The 15,656-nt window shown below is 40.8% G+C and overlaps 1 protein-coding gene and 1 long non-coding RNA gene across 4 annotated transcripts; both read right to left on the bottom strand.

Annotated features, from left to right (window-relative positions):
• Window positions 1-1,002: 1,002 nt before the first annotated feature.
• On the bottom strand, window positions 1,003-7,231 carry srsf7a (serine and arginine rich splicing factor 7a). 3 transcript variants are annotated; one of them, XR_006022834.1, is made up of 9 exons: window positions 7,078-7,231; window positions 6,036-6,266; window positions 5,590-5,772; window positions 5,371-5,451; window positions 5,250-5,288; window positions 3,674-3,718; window positions 3,084-3,547; window positions 2,215-2,676; window positions 1,003-1,420 (listed from the first exon to the last, which is right to left on the bottom strand). XR_006022834.1 is itself a non-coding variant. In XM_042063246.1 (8 exons), the coding sequence occupies exons 2-8, from the start codon at window positions 6,257-6,259 to the stop codon at window positions 1,363-1,365; spliced, it is 729 nt and encodes a 242-aa protein (XP_041919180.1). In that variant the 5' UTR covers window positions 6,260-6,266; window positions 7,078-7,231; the 3' UTR covers window positions 1,003-1,362. The 3 variants fall into 3 exon arrangements, 1 of the variants encoding a protein (XP_041919180.1); XR_006022833.1 differs by having other exon boundaries at window positions 3,449-3,547; XM_042063246.1 differs by lacking the exon at window positions 2,215-2,676 and having other exon boundaries at window positions 3,449-3,547.
• A 1,432-nt stretch (window positions 7,232-8,663) lies between these two features.
• LOC121683586 lies at window positions 8,664-9,400 on the bottom strand. The gene is made up of 2 exons (XR_006022842.1): window positions 9,248-9,400; window positions 8,664-8,771 (listed from the first exon to the last, which is right to left on the bottom strand). It is a non-coding gene; the product is annotated as an uncharacterized LOC121683586 (long non-coding RNA).
• Window positions 9,401-15,656: the final 6,256 nt, after the last annotated feature.

The following is a 15,656-nucleotide window of genomic DNA, read 5'->3' as shown; positions in this document are numbered from 1 at the left end:
ACTCGCGTATCAGTTTAAATATGCTGATCTCCTACCCAATAAAAATTGAACAACGCAACCCAGACAACCCCCTAAACTAAGCAGACATGTTGAGATGAGATTATGACCTTCACTGAAATGTACTCTGCTGGGGCGTAGCCAAATTTGAGGTACGAGCTGTATGTATCACGATTGTACTTGGCGGTTTCACTCGATCAAATGTAGTCACATTCCGTAAGAATGAATTACAAATATATTTACTTACATTGTGTCTAAATTGCAGAATCCTACAACCTGCATTTGTATGACTACTAGAACATGCTTTGGACTTATCGCATGTCTAACTACTACGGTCCCATCACTCATCAGTGCGTGTCCTTCGCAAGACATCAGATTTACTTGACTTTGTTTTGTTCCTCACTCATTGCACCCCTCATGTTCTTATTCTTTGTGATTACAATCCTTTGTGTAAAAAGTATTAGAGGGGTAATAAAAGTATTACAAAGTTCCCACTCTAAGTCAAATGTAAAATTCCATGACCTTTCCCTGATTTAAATCCTGAATTTCCAAGACTTTCTATATAATGAATGGTAAAATATACCCAACAATGATTTCAGAGCAGCCGCGTAGCGTTTAAGAATCATTTACTTTTTTAAATGGGAATTGAATGAACAAAGTTGGGCTACAAGCAAGCAGTAAAAATTAAGATTCAGATATTCACTAGTTCCACATGGAAATATTTGCATTCATATATTTTGGCAAGTACAATTTAACTGCTACAACAAAATTCCCTGATATTCTATAACTTTGTCACAACAATTATAAAATTCCCTGACTTCCCATTTCCAAAATGCCATGATATTCCAGAAATTCCACAACCTGTGGGAACCCTGGTATTAATTACACTTTGGAACGGTGTTGTTAAAGAAAAACAAGTTTATGAAATAGGTTGGGGTGACATTAATCCCACATGCTAATAAGTCATTTTCATTCAGGTTAATATAAAGTAAATAGGCAAGCCAGTGGTAATGGACTGATTTATTTCAAAACCATACTAAACATCCAGCAAAAATAAAATGTTGAACACAGCCCTCTTTTTGTATCTTTAATTAAATAACATTGTCATAAAAGAAAGGCTCAACAAATGTGGCATGTTGTAAAAATTCAAACTGGTAAAAACAATCACTGACCAAAGCCACTGTCCTTTCTACTCCAGTCTTGTACACAATGACAAAAGAGTTGGTAATTAATACTAGATAGATCAAGGACATTCATTTTTACATTTGTATGCGGGTGAGACTTAACACAAACAGTAGTCCTTAGGGGGGGAAAAGACAGCTTTGGAAAAAAAAGAAGAGGGAGATAGGGGGTTTGGGTTAGGTTTCATCTCAGTCTGTTCCAGGAGTGGGGCTCTTTTTCGGGCTGGGAGAGCGGGGAACGGCTGAAACAAACACAGAGAGGTGTTAGTGCAGTTGTGAAAATGTCAGCAATCAATCACAATTCACAGAAACCACTCCGATCTGTACCTATTAGCAGTCTCTGGGGTGGGATGAACCTCAACCCATCACCCCCACTTTCACTGCCAGTCATACTTTTCCATGAACATGTCTTTATGACACTCAAGCTAAGGTTTAAGGTTCTGATGGCACACCCTTGTGAAATGTTGTATAATTACAGGGATTAAAACCCAATGCTACACTTGATCCATCCACTGGTTAGATGTAGGGGATTAACTGACAAGAGTCTGCCCTCAGGGAAATGCTACAAAACAAAAAAAAGGTTACAAGTTAGCCTTGTTAGCCTACAAGTTACACAACCAAATAATAGGCCAATGCTCACAATCATGACTTCACCTTGCAATATTAAAAATAAAGAACACTACAGGGACACTATGGCCATTCAAGGCATTAACTCAAAGACCACAGGTCTCAGCCATCTTTATCAATCACACCCTAGAACACCACTGACATGAATAACATTAGTGAAGCTATGTGTAGAATCTATGTGTAGCCCTAACATAGGTTGCAGGGCCAACTCCAACGTTATTAATAGAATCAAGTCTTATGTTCTTCCCACTCGTATACACACGCACGCGCACGCACACGCACACACACACACACACACACACACACACGACAAGACATGCTCTGAGTAGGTCAATACAAAAAGAGCACAAGTGAATAAAAGGTTCGGTTCTGATCAAGAATAACAGCGACTCTTGGGGTTTTTCTTTACCTTTGAAGACAGTGGCAGAAACAACATGTACAGAGAAGCGACGGATGCTAGAACTTGAAGACACACTCGGAGGGTCTTGAAGTCTGATCTCTCGTCAGCTCTCCTTTCCCTCTTTCTCTCTCTCTCACACACACCCTCAGAGAAGCTAAGCATTGAGGCCGCAGATTTGAAGGTGTGGGGGGCCATAACTGGTCGACTGAGCTCTCTCTCAGCGTAGCACTGGTTTGCAGTAGATGTGGTAGTCGGTAGTAGTAGTGCATGGATTTCTGGGAGGGGATGGGGTAGGTGGAACAACTGTGTGTGTGTGCAGATAGGAGCGTCTTGGTCAGAACGTGCGTCGGACGACCTCATGAAACCACCATGGCGGAGGCTGATCTCAGGGCATTTTCTCACCCTCCCGAAGGACGTTTTACACAGCAAGGATGAACCCTGGTCAGTGCTTGAGCCGTCGACTCCCACACTCTTTAGAAAAAAAAAGGGAACAGCCTGGAGCAATTGGTCAACGGAGTATGATCACGAGCCGATTCTCTCTTTTGGATTTGGGAGGGGGGTTCTCTGATGCACCCTGTGGCTAATCAATATGAGGATGGATCTGGGGGGAAGAGAAGAGAGAAGACCACGCCCTGTTGCCCCCCTCCTGCCCCCTCTACACCCCCTTACCCAATAAGTGCCTCTTGGTGTCTAAGCTGTGTTTGTCTCTGTAGCTAAGCAGTCATTATAAGCTTTTATTACTATATGTATCTAAAAAACAGGCAATTAAAGAAAGAAATTCTTGAGGATCTGAAAGACTATCCCTAACACTAGTTTCTGAAGGGAAAACATTTCTATCGTCCCTGACTAACCCTTGCCATCCCCACCCTACACCTGACCTCTTTCACCCATTTCCATCGACGGCTGTCCATCGTCACATGTGTAGCTCGGTGCATTCTGGGATGTCAGCGAAGTTCAGGCGACGGTTCATCTCTGCCACGTAGTAAAGGCCAACTGGAAAGCTAGCCTCAACTTATCCAAGTAAGCCTAACCTGACTGTGAAACCACTGAATCTAACATGAAGTAGCAGTAATATAGACCTTCTTTTTAATAGGAGTGGCTAAAGAACATTTGCAAAAGTAAACATGTACATTAAAAATACTATATTTCTATTTTTATTTCAATTCTGAGCAAAAACACACAGCCTACTCTTTGGAGGAAAGTCCTGGCACTTCTGGTCACAGCAAGTGGAGCTGATTCTTACCTGTTTCTCTTAGCACTTGGGGTGCGTGACCTGGATCGGGAGCGGGATGCAGATCGACCACGTGGACGTGACGCAGACCGTGAGCGAGAACGCGAACGACTGAGGCAATTGAGGGAAAAAAAAAAAAAAAACATGTTTACATACACCTTTGTTTGCTTCGATCACAGGCCCTTGTTACGTACTGCACTGAAGTAGCTCCCAATAGAACCTCCAGTTACTGCTTACCTCCGTACTGGAGTCCTAGACTTAGATCGTGCTGGAGAGGCAGACCTTTAAAAGGGGTAGAGGAAAAGAGAATTCTGACATTACTGACAATCACAGCAAAAATTTGAATAACACGGTTGCCGGTTCGATCCCCGACCAGTAGGAACGGCTGAAGTACCCTTGAGCAAGGCTCCTAACCCCTCACTGCTCCCCAAGCGCCGCTGTAGCAAGGCAGCTCACTGCTCCGGGTTAGTGTGTGCTTCACCTCACTGTGTGTTTACTGTGTGCTCTGTGTGTTCACTAATTCACAGATGGGATAAATGCAGAGACCAAATTCCTTGTATACGCAAGTATACTTGGCCTAGAAACCTGATTTACATCAAACTAGTTCAAAATTAAGAGACCACGGCAAATTTGAATATGACCGTCAATTTATTCGAATGTCACTCAGCAACAGTAAGATGGCATCCAAAAAAAATGTGCAGTGCAGGGGTGTGATTCTTCCGTTTTTAAACAGAATTCCGTTTTTGCAACTTGAAAATGAGACCCACGTAATTCGTATAGATCCGATGAGTATTTTTATTTAAAAGGGGGGGGGTGGGGGTGTCTGTCGGTCAGAGGTAGGCTATATTTCTGCACAACACAGGCCATCGTTATAACACGCCGCTGACAATGACGACGGGTTTTGTGCTTCACATCTTTTCGAATATCACGCCTAGTGTATTCCGTTTACTAGTGGATTTCATTGAAAGTGAAAGTAGACGGCTGATCAGCTGCGTTCTGAAGAATGCTTGATTCAAGTTGTGTGTGTGGCGCACTAGTTTCTCAGCAGAAGCCATGAAACGGTAAAGGTCAACAAATTTATTTAAAAAGACATCATGTATGAAGTTTTTTCCCCCCTCGTTTTGGCTTTGCATCGGGTTAGCCGTCAGGATTTTCCAATAATGAATCTCGTGATGCTGATATTGAATTTTAATTTCTGCGTGTGTAAGCTGTGCTTAATGTTAGCTGTGACGAAGGCCATCAGGCCGAAACATTTGTCAATTAATGATGTAATTTGATTATCTTTGGAACTGAAATATCAACAACCTTCAAGTTGCAACTTCTTCAATCAGCATCAAAATATCAGGCGTATCACATGATTCACTATTTTGTACGTAGGCCCAGAGGACTGTTAGGGGGCAGGCTATATATTATCATCAAGTAGGAGTATAGTAAATAATTTAGTCAACATTTTAATTGTTGGTTTAAGTTATAAACAAAACATGTTATAATGGAAAAAATCCAGGGTTCTGCGTCACTGTTGGCAAAATGATCATGATGGCCTATATATTTCAGCCATATTTGGTTTAGTCTTGTGTAGGTCTATAGGCTATATCTACTTTGCTTCATTAAGGCCCTTTTCTAGTGCCACCCTTGCATAGGATTTGCCTCATGAATTTTATGAAGTGTGATGTAAATATATACGGTAGCCAACACTATAGTACTCATACCATTTGGGGGGGGGTCAGTGTCTCTCTCAGCCAAGGGGTCCTTGGGCTAAAAAAAGGTTGAAGACCCCAAGTATAAACCAATAATCTCTCTGGCAGTTTCTTACCTGCTACGGCGCCTGGAGTAAGATGGTGACCGGTACCTCCTGAGAGGAAAATAAGACATATACATCAGCAGATCACTCAGATATAGTGGTGGAAACAACAAGGACTGGAGGTGGTGATTACCTTTCATTGCTACGACTGCGAGACCGCGAGCGGTACCTTCGTCCCCTGGACCTAGAGCGAGACCTGGATCGGGAACGGGACCTGGGGGGGGGGGGGGGGGGGGGGGGGGGGGTAAAAACACATCATATAAAATATATAAATCATGTATAATAACATGTTCATGTTCATAAGGTCTTGGGCGGCAGGGTGCTGATGCTGAAGATGAGGTGATGGACTCACCTGCTGCGACGACTGCCTCCCCGCTTGCTGAAACGGTAGCAGTCATAGGCATAGTGCCCCCGATCACCACACTGGTAGCATCGATCATTTGGGTCAAAAGAGCGGCGGCCAGGTCGACCATAACGAGACTTCCGGGACAAACCTGTAGACAGCTCCACCCGTATGCGTGATCCACAAAGTACTCTGAGAAAGGACAGATAATGACAGCAATCAGGAAGATGGGGCCAAAATCAGTGCTAATTCCAAAACATGCATTCGATATGGTGCATGACTTGAATTTCCCCTTGGGGATCAATAAAGTATCTATCTATTTATAACAGCAGTGCAACTACCCATGTCTCAATAGGCATCGACAATATGTTAGTGTCAGAGGCAAATACAGGGGAGGACCAACTTGGAACTCCAAAACCTATTATAGACCAAAGCAGAGGAGACATCTTGCTTACTTTCCATCCATGCCCTTCACAGCATCCTCAGCGTCACGGGAGTCTTCATATTCCACAAACGCAAATCCTGGAGGGTTCCTGGCCACCCAGACGCTGCGCAGGGGGCCATAGTAGCTGAACGCCCGCTCTAATTCGCCTTTTGCAGCTCCATTACCCAAGTCTCCAACATAAACTTTACATTCCAAGTTCCGAGAGGAACTTCGGGATGATGAGTAGTAAGACATCGTCCTCCTAAAATCATAACATGACATGTTACTCTCAAAACAACACACAGCAACTTTAATTAAATAATAACTCTGCCTAAGTATGCATTTTTAAATAGCCAGTGCAGTCAATTGAGTAAAAGTGCAGTCTACATAGTTACTGAGAAGCATGTTGGCTACCCATTGAGTAATCAATGCTTTAGTTGTTGCATGTTATAGTTCAGACGGAATCCTGTTAGCTTACTTGCTAATTTAGAAATACTACGTTACTAACAATTTAACTTGATTATTTATTTCGTCAACACTGCTAAACTGACCAATGTTACATCTATACAGTCTAGAAAGACAACTTGGTCTGATGCTATTGGTTAACGTTACTAACCAGATAGCTAGCCTCGGAAGGCATGAAAGCTACAAGGAAGCATGTTGACGGCAACGTTCGGTCACGTTTACAGCTAACCTTAGCCTAGCTTTAAACCGAAACGCTAAACAGGCTATAAATATGAAATAAACCATCTTCAGACTAAATACAACATCACACGATATTCATTATCGTCTGATGATAATCTTTCATATTTGCAAATTTGACAGTAACAAAGGCCAATAATCTGATAGAAAGATTAACATGAATAGGCCCGTCTACAAAGCACGACAGCGACAGGCTGAGTTCACGTTAACTCACTGGCAACAACTAAGCTAGCAGCTAGGCTAACTAGATTAGCCAAATCTGCTATTTAAATAAACAATAACACAATGGTCTACTGCTCATGTGCTCTAAACCATAAAAAAACGCCAGGAATCAATATTACACAGCTACAGTAGTTTTCCATAAACGTTACCGTTTGAACACCCAGTTCCGTGTTCAGTTGCAGATAATTAGCGCGAGGTTACTGCAAATGTCGCACACCTAATCTCGCAGTGCGCAACCAAGCAACCAGCGCCAGCAGCAGAATGACTTGCTTCCTTTTAAGGTACTTCCGCGCGCCACCGCAGTCAACAGAGTACATTGGTACATTTTGCTGCTCAAAGCACTTCTTCTTCTTACTTAAATTTAATGGCGGTTGGCATGCCAACATGGTGCATTACCGCCACCAACTGTTTGGGGTGTGGAGCTTCAATGCGGAATCAGACGCCTGTATTTATCTATCTTTTACTGTCTATGGTATTTATTCGTGTAAAAAAAAAAAAAGAATGGGGTGTAATCTTAAATTCTATTGAAAAGACCTGTCTCCTTTAAATACCGCATGCCGATGGTTTAACTGAAGAAAAGGAAAGTAAACCCTCTACTGTTAAATGTGTACCCTAAGCCTTTGATGTCTTCTAGTAGTGTGGTTCTCTCTGTGTTGTATGTTTCACACTCAATACATGTTCTACAGTCTCGGTCTTGTCACAGTGAATGCAGAGTCCTGTTGTGTGTTTCCCTAAACGGCTGAGATTGTGATTGAGATATGTATGCCCAATTCTTAGTCTTGTGACCACCGCTTCTCCCCTTCGCTTTCAACCACCCTGCCTCCTTGTAATTACTTGTTTCTGTACTTTATATAAAAAACGACCTTTGGTCTCCTTTTCCCACTGTGCTTGCCATAGTTTGTTGACCTCTGTTTTAATGACACTTTCAATTTCTGTCCATTGAGCTGACTTAAGAGCCCTTTTAGCTAAGCGGTCAACTACTTCATTGCCTTCTATGTCAACATGGGATGGGACCCACAGAAAACACACTGTTATATTACGACTTTGAGATCTAGACTATGAAAGATCTCAAAAACCAAGTCTGGCCTACAAACCGATTTGCAATTTGTAATACTTATTAAAGATGCCATTGAGTCTGAGCAGATAATATACTGATTAGACCCAACCTCCTCTATCCACGTAAGAGCTAGTAAAATAGCTAAAAGTTCCAGTGTAAACCGCTAAATGGTCTGATGTTCTTTTAACTATTGATTTCTGAAAATGTGGTATATACTGTACACTGCTGCTCCCGTCTTTCCTGTATCTGGATATTTTGAACCATCTGTAAATATTTGAATAGCCTACTGCTATTATACTTGAGACCTAAGTACACTCTAAACCCGAACTAGTTGTCATTACTAGAATATTGCGTGGAAACCGATTGCCTTAAACCATTCTAGTTTTTACAAAACATAAAACTAAACATGTTTAGTTGTGTCAACTAACAACCTTATGTTGATGCTGTAGACAAATTAAGCTTACATTAGTAGTCTTTACTAAAAATCTTTAGTTCACTTAACTTATTGTTTCAGAAGTTGCAGTTGTATAAAATAACTAGGTTAAAATGCATGTTAACAAATTCATTAAAATATGAACTAAGTTCTGTAGATAGGCCTATTGTTTTTTTATTTTAAGATTAGGGTACTGTATTAATTGAATTGTTTTATTAAAAATTGAAAAGAAATTCATCACAATGTATAGGAATGCCTTTTATTATTGATAAAACATGAACAAACAACATTTAAACTCATAAATATTCCACATCCACTGTAGATGAAGAACCTATAAAAAAAAGACGAAGAACCTATAAAAAAGAACATAAGAAAACAATTTTTTAGTCCATGTTCATTTACACAGTTGAAATAAAAGTTTGTTGTATCACCTATGAATGCAACAAATAAGTGAATGGACATCGGCTAACATTAGCCAAAAGCTAACCAACATGTGCTGCTATGGTTAGCTAAAACTGTCTACAGACAGAAACACCTATTTCAATGATAAAGTCTGAATTAAACTTAGTAGCACCAAGACAAGTATATTTACACGAAAACATATGTGATATTGTTATAATCTGGCATACACACCCATTGGAAGGTAGCTACCATGAGCTAACTGTCCGAAAGACTACTAGCATGCTAACAACGGAGCTAATGTTACCTTACTTTTCTCAGGTTAATGTAAGTTAATCACGTAAACAAACATTTAGCTAACTATTGGTCAAACTGAACATAATTTTCAGTTATTTCATCAGAATTTAAATTTTTCAACAAGTTCACCCACCATTTGATGTAGTAGCCTATTTGTCACAGCAGCACGAGGCATGGAGTCATTCATCTGGATTGAGAAGCAGGAGGAACGGTTGATGGGTAGAATTTTTTTAGACCCCTCCTCTGCCTTGCAAAAACATAACATTTATCGTTGTCTCTGCTTAACATGATCAGTGCACTGTATATTTCACTTAAATAGTATAATCAACTCATTTCTTTTAGTTATGACATAGAGTTTTCACAAAAAACACAAACATTAGTAGTGACCACCTAACATATTTATTACAACTAAATCTCGGTTTAGAGTGTATTGTTGCACCAGATCGTTCATCCCACCATATTCCCTGCAGTGTTTTGACATCTTTGCTATTTCAAAATCTACTGCTGGCTATAGGGAAATATCCAAGGGGGAATGACGGGTAATGTACAGCTGTGACTTAATTTTATAAGACCAGTTTCTCAGCTTGACTGTTTCCCACCCATCCAAAACTGCTAAATTGTTTCCTTCCATGCTCCCAGCTAGAGTTCAACACAGGTTTGGTTGGATGATCCTGCTTATGCCCCTGCAGATTCACCCAATACATGGCAAGCTGTAGGCGTCTCATAGATAAAGGCATCTCCCCACCCTCCACCTGGAGAGCTGGGATTGAAGAAGTCTTGACTGCACCACAACACAGACGAAGGGCTTGTGCCTGAACCAAGTCAAGCTTTTGCAAGTGAGATTTTGCAGCTGAACTAAATACAATGCATGCATAATCCAATGTAGATCTGACTATGGCGGTATAAATATGTTTAAGAGAGTTCATGCTAGCACCCCAACCACTTCCAAGCATCTTATAACACTGACTGCCTTCTTGCACTTGGTGACAGTTTTCTGAATATGGTCTCTAAATGTTAGTTTATGGTCCATCCACACACCTAAAAACCTTATATTTTGAACCTGCTTAACTAATTGCCCATAAAGAGTACTTGTATTGTAGGGTTGTTTCTTAGAAAAACAAATAACTGTGTCTTGTCCACAGAAAACCGGAAACCCCACCTGTTTCCCCACTTCTCAACAATGCTGACTGCTGCCTGTAGCTTCTTTCCAACAAATGTTGCATTACGCCCACTCACCCATTGCCCCATCATCTGCATATAAAGACCTCCCAAGTCTAGCATCAACCTCTGAAAAAACCTCGTTAATCATGATATTAAATAAAATAGGACTGCATACACTCCCTTGCGGTACCCCATTTTCTATAGAGTAAATCCTGGAGTGGGATAGCCCAACTCTTACCTCTATAGTCCTGTCCTTCAAAAAAATTCATAATCCAGTTGAACATTCTTCCACCAATACCCATGGATTCTAATTTGATAAGAAGAGCCTCTTTCCATAACATATCATACGGCTTCTCCACATCAAAGAAGACAGCAGCTACCAGTTCCTTTTTAGCCTGAGCCTTCCTAATTTCATCCTCTAAACATAGCACAGGATCCGTAGTTGACCTCCCTCTACGGAAACCACTCTGCTAAGGTATAAGCAAGTTCCTGCTCTCTATTATGTAAATTAACCTGTCAGTGACCATACGCTCCATTATTTTACATAAGTTAGATGTTAATGCGATAGGTCTATAGTTGTTTCACCATTGTCTTTTCCAGGTTTCCCAATTGGAATAACAACAGAGTGTTTCCAAGCTGATGGTACCCCTGACTCCCACACCTTATTATATAATTGCAGAATCACTAATTACACTTGATGAGTTTTCAACCACATATCTCATCCTTACAGGTGACGTTGCTCTGACTCCTGCCAATGCTCTTTTCAGTTCAAAAAAAGAAAAAAGGAAACATTTAGTGTTCCATCAAAATTGTCCTTTACCATTAAAATGTTAGAGTGTGCTCTCATTATTACATCTCCTCATAGCTTCAGGTGTCAGATTTGAGCTATGGACTTTAACAAATGTTTTTGCCAGAGCCTCCGCCTTATCCTTATTTGTTATCATAATTTCATTATTATATTTGATAGCTGGTAATGTATACTCCCTCACCCATCCTTCTTATCATACCCCAGATTTGGCTAAATGTGTTTCTCTCCCAATGTTATTGCAGAACTGCCGCCAGTAACTCTGCTTAGGCTTTCTAATAGCTCGTCTAACTTCTGCTTGTGACTTTTTATATTCTATTAGGTCATTAAAGGAAAATTATCTTTTAACTTTTCTAAAAGCTCTGTTTCTTACCTTAATAGCATTATTTCATTCATCTGACCACCAGGGAACTACCTTGTGTTGTTTTAATCCACTTCCTTTACAACTTCTTCTGCAGTAGTGTGCATGATTTATACTACTTCTGCATTAAAACCATCTATACCATCATGCCTGTTTTGACTAATTCCTTCTAACCTCATACTACATGTCATATTATAAAGTGCCCAGTTGGCGTTTTTTAATTTCCATCTAGGAAAACCTATTTCCTCCAACTGAACTGGACCCACTCCTATTTCACATATTATTGGGTAATGGTCTCTCCCTACTGGTATCTTGTATAACATCCCACTTCTGACTCTAGCTATTTGCTCAGACACCAAAGTGAGATCGATTGGAGATTCCAACCGTCTTGCTATATCTACTCTGGTTCCCCTTCCATCATTCAGACAGACTAGCTCATGATCCTCTAGAAATTCTTCCACCACACTCCCATTACTATTAGTGTGAGTACCACCCCAAAGTGTGCTATGAGCATTAAAATCCCCACACCAAACTGCCTTGTGTGTTTCTTCACCAATTATCTTTTCAAGTGCCTCTTTACTTAGCTTCCCACATGGATTATAATAGTTCACTATCCTTATGCTTGTATTTCCTATCCATACTTCAACTACAATCGCCTCAGAGTCTTTGCTGATATGTATAACTCTATAGCCTATTCCCTGTTGAATAAACATAGCTACACCACCTCCAGTGCCACTTTCCCTGTCCCTGCGTATAGCCACATACCCATGAAGTATAAAATCTAAGTGAGGCATAAGCTATGTTTCTTGCACACAGATAACACTAGGTTTTTCACTCCTTTCCTCAATGTACTTTTTAAATTCCTGCCCATTAGAGCAGAGACTCCTGGCATTCCACTGCAGAATTGCTAAAACCATTTAGACTCTCCACATGATGGCTGAATATCCTGTGTCCCTGCTATAAGTGTCTCATTTATTGCGTCCACTGTTACTTCCCCCATATTAAGGTATTTTTGGGCTGCCTTTATGATAATCTTAATCCTCTCTGTTCTGCTTTATGTTTGGGCTGAACAATTGACTATACCTCTGCCAAGAATGCTACAAACACAACATATCCACTCCAATACTAGGCTTGACTACTGTAGGTCTCTCAAAATCTCTTCTGACTTTGTCGTATCTCTGGTCTTGACTCTGCTCAAGCGTTCTCGCTATTGGTGATACTACCATACTCCTCTTTGCATTCACTTCTTTAATGGCTTCATGTCAGCTTTTCTTCCACTCTGACTCTCTGAACTTCGGCCGCTCGTTTGTGCGCCTCACACCCTTTATATGCAGCACTATGCTCACCCCCACAGTTACAGCATTTGACTTTTGTACCTTCATTGCATTTGCCATATTCATGATCTTCTCCCCCACATTTACCACACTGCTGTTTGCCTCTACAAACCGCTGCTACGTGGCCAAATCGTTGGCATTTAAAACACCTAGGAGAGGGGGAACACATACGGTCGCACCTGGAAACTCATGAAGCCTACTTTAATTCTTGTTGGCAACACTTCCTCCTGAAATTGTAACCAGATAGATAAGCTCTCCTGTTTTGTTCCATTATTATTATACATCAGTCGTCTAGCTTTTATCACTTTGGCTCCTGATACATTTTCCAAGATCTCTTCAATGGGCACATCTGTTGAAACCCCTGTAATAACCCCTTGTAATGTTTTCTTTCAACCCCAAACAAAACACTTGACTTTCTTCCCTTCCAAAGTTGTCATTTTAATCAAACCTTCTCTCTGTTTGGCATCAGAGCATGTAATCAACAAACTACCATCCCTAAGTGGATTAACACAGTACCTACAGTATCATGCAAAGCTTTCGTCAGCTTCAGTGGGTTGACAGAACCGGGAAAATCAAACTGGAGCTTTACCTTAATCTCATCTACTTTGAGATGCGCTGAAACTACTATCCACATCCGACTCATAACGATTATCATCATCACCATCACGGCTTCTTTTCTTTTTCCTTTTAAAATTTCGCGTAACTGTGTACCAGTCTCCTCTGTTCGTTTCTCCCGGGTCCTCTCCCCCCATCTCCACCTCACTACTCCTGCCTCACTTCCTGCCATCTCAGCTCCACACCGCCTGCTCAAAGCTCATGGAGCAAGTCCCAATAAAAACAAAAAAAACAAACAGCTGTAACAGCATTAATAGAAAATTGATAACTTCAGACATTGTTTTTTTTTTGTATAATCTTAATTATAGTGAGTCAAATTTCATTGAAGTCAAATTTGAATAGGCTGCCTACCCGAACAGGCCTAGGGCCTACTCAATTGAGAATTTGTCCGGGTCATGGTCTGGTCAGTTCACTTTAGATTTCCAAGGGGCGAAAACAGCGGTGAAATTAGACATATGACAGCCTACATTACAGTTTTTCACAATTGCTAAAACACTGAAACCCATTCTCTGAACCAAATTTTCAGTTTTGCCTGAACACATTTCTTAAATCAATCACCCTTTTGGCAAAACCATAAACAGTTTTCACATATAGGCCTAAAACACAATTTGCCGATCTCATAAGCCACATTTACATGGAGAGTTTTATTAGATAGATAGATAGATAGATAGATACTTTCAGGAAAATTCAGAAGGGGTCTCAGTACAGACATCACACAACATGCACTTACAGCAGAAATGGTAAATATAAGTATAAACATATAACCAAACTCCACTGTACAATAGAGACAGTAGGAGATAAGAAAAACTAAAAAAACGAAATACTAAATATACTATATAAATTAAATGTAAAAAATCCAGTGTGCTTGAGGGTGATCAAGCATGAGACGCTTGTAGTGACAGGGCCTGTAGTTCTGTGTGCATGGTGAGGTGCTCAAGAGAGTGAGTGTCATGGTTAAGGTGTAAAAGTAGTCCAACAGTAGTCCTGTAGTTCCTTGTGTATGGTAAGGTGCTCAAGAGAGTGAGTGTCATGGTGAAGGTGCAAAAAGTAGTCCAACAGTAGTCCTTTAGTTATGTGTGCATGGTAAGGTGCTCAAGAGAGTGAGGGCCAGATGTACGTACATTTGCGAACCGTTATCAGCGCCATGGACACACCGCAGATTGCGAGCGCTGTCAGACCCAAGTTTTCGTCGTATTTATCAATCGTTCAATCCTTAGTGTAGCCTAAACTGCGCCTTTCTCTGCCCTTCTCCGCCCATAAACGCAATTTACGAACGTCCACAACTCAATGGCAGCGCCTACAAGCGCAGTTGAATGAAGTTAACTGATGACAACATTAAAAAAGAATCAAACGTTTAGCGATCATGAAATAATACCATACATGATAAGATGTCAACAAGCAGGGAGATAATGAAGATCAGTAGTTCTACTCAAACTACTTGTGCACGTATGGGAGATTGGTCAAATCTAGCAAGTAGGAAAGTTTAAGTGAATGACGTGAAAGTGAAAGGAAGACATGCGAAAGGCCAACGAAAGTTAAGGTTGCTTTTGGTAGTACAAATACTTTCACCACAAAAACTGGTGTTCTAAATAGCGATTCTGTTGTCTTTGAAAGGTTCTCTTATTGACGCATTGAACTGCAATGTGGATTAACACCTGCTTTTAAGGCGGAAGTATTTAGGCGCAGAATAGACGTGCGCTTTCAGGAGCAGTCTTTGTACATACCGCGGAATACATAACTAGGCGCTCTTTACTCTTCCCCTCCCATCTTTTTATGCTAAACTCCCACTTTCCCCTGGATCCTCCCATGAATGCATATGCATGACATGACAATCGCAATCTGCCACTTTCAGTTCCCGCGACAGGCAGTTTGCGCTTTTACATCATTGCGGCCTGTTTGTACATACCTCGCAATGATTTTACACGCACATTGCGAAACAAATACGCCTGAAATGGGCGCAAAAGCGTTAGTACATCTGGCCCTGAGTGTCATGGTGAAGGTGCAAAAAGTAGTCCAACATTAGTCCAACAGTGCAACAGTGCAATAATAAGGTCTAGATAAATAATATGGACAAATTGGAGAGTAGGCTAAAGTATAATGTAGACAAGGTAATATAAAAAACTATAAAAAAAACTATGTCAGTGCAAGAACAGGTTGAGGTAATAGGGTTACAGCCATTCAGTATTGTAGCAGAAGCCATTGATCATGTGTGCTAATGAAAAACAGTGTAGCAGGAAAACAGTAGTAAAAACATTAGGCTGTGGAC

This window comes from Alosa sapidissima, chromosome 15, assembly GCF_018492685.1.
Source record: "Alosa sapidissima isolate fAloSap1 chromosome 15, fAloSap1.pri, whole genome shotgun sequence".
Classification (NCBI taxonomy): Eukaryota; Metazoa; Chordata; class Actinopteri; order Clupeiformes; family Clupeidae; genus Alosa; species Alosa sapidissima.
This window is presented reverse-complemented; position numbering and strand designations above follow the sequence as displayed.

Bases quoted from the DNA above. Each gene is read 5' to 3' on its own strand.
- srsf7a (XM_042063246.1), bottom strand. From the start codon at position 6,259: ATGTCTTACTACTCATCATCCCGAAGTTCCTCTCGGAACTTGGAATGT. The intron at 3,548-3,673 runs GTAAGCAGTAAC...CAATTGCCTCAG, and splicing joins TCTAGGACTCCAGTACGGAG to TCGTTCGCGTTCTCGCTCAC. The intron at 1,421-3,448 runs GTAAGAATCAGC...TGTTTGTTTCAG, and splicing joins CCAAGTGCTAAGAGAAACAG to CCGTTCCCCGCTCTCCCAGC.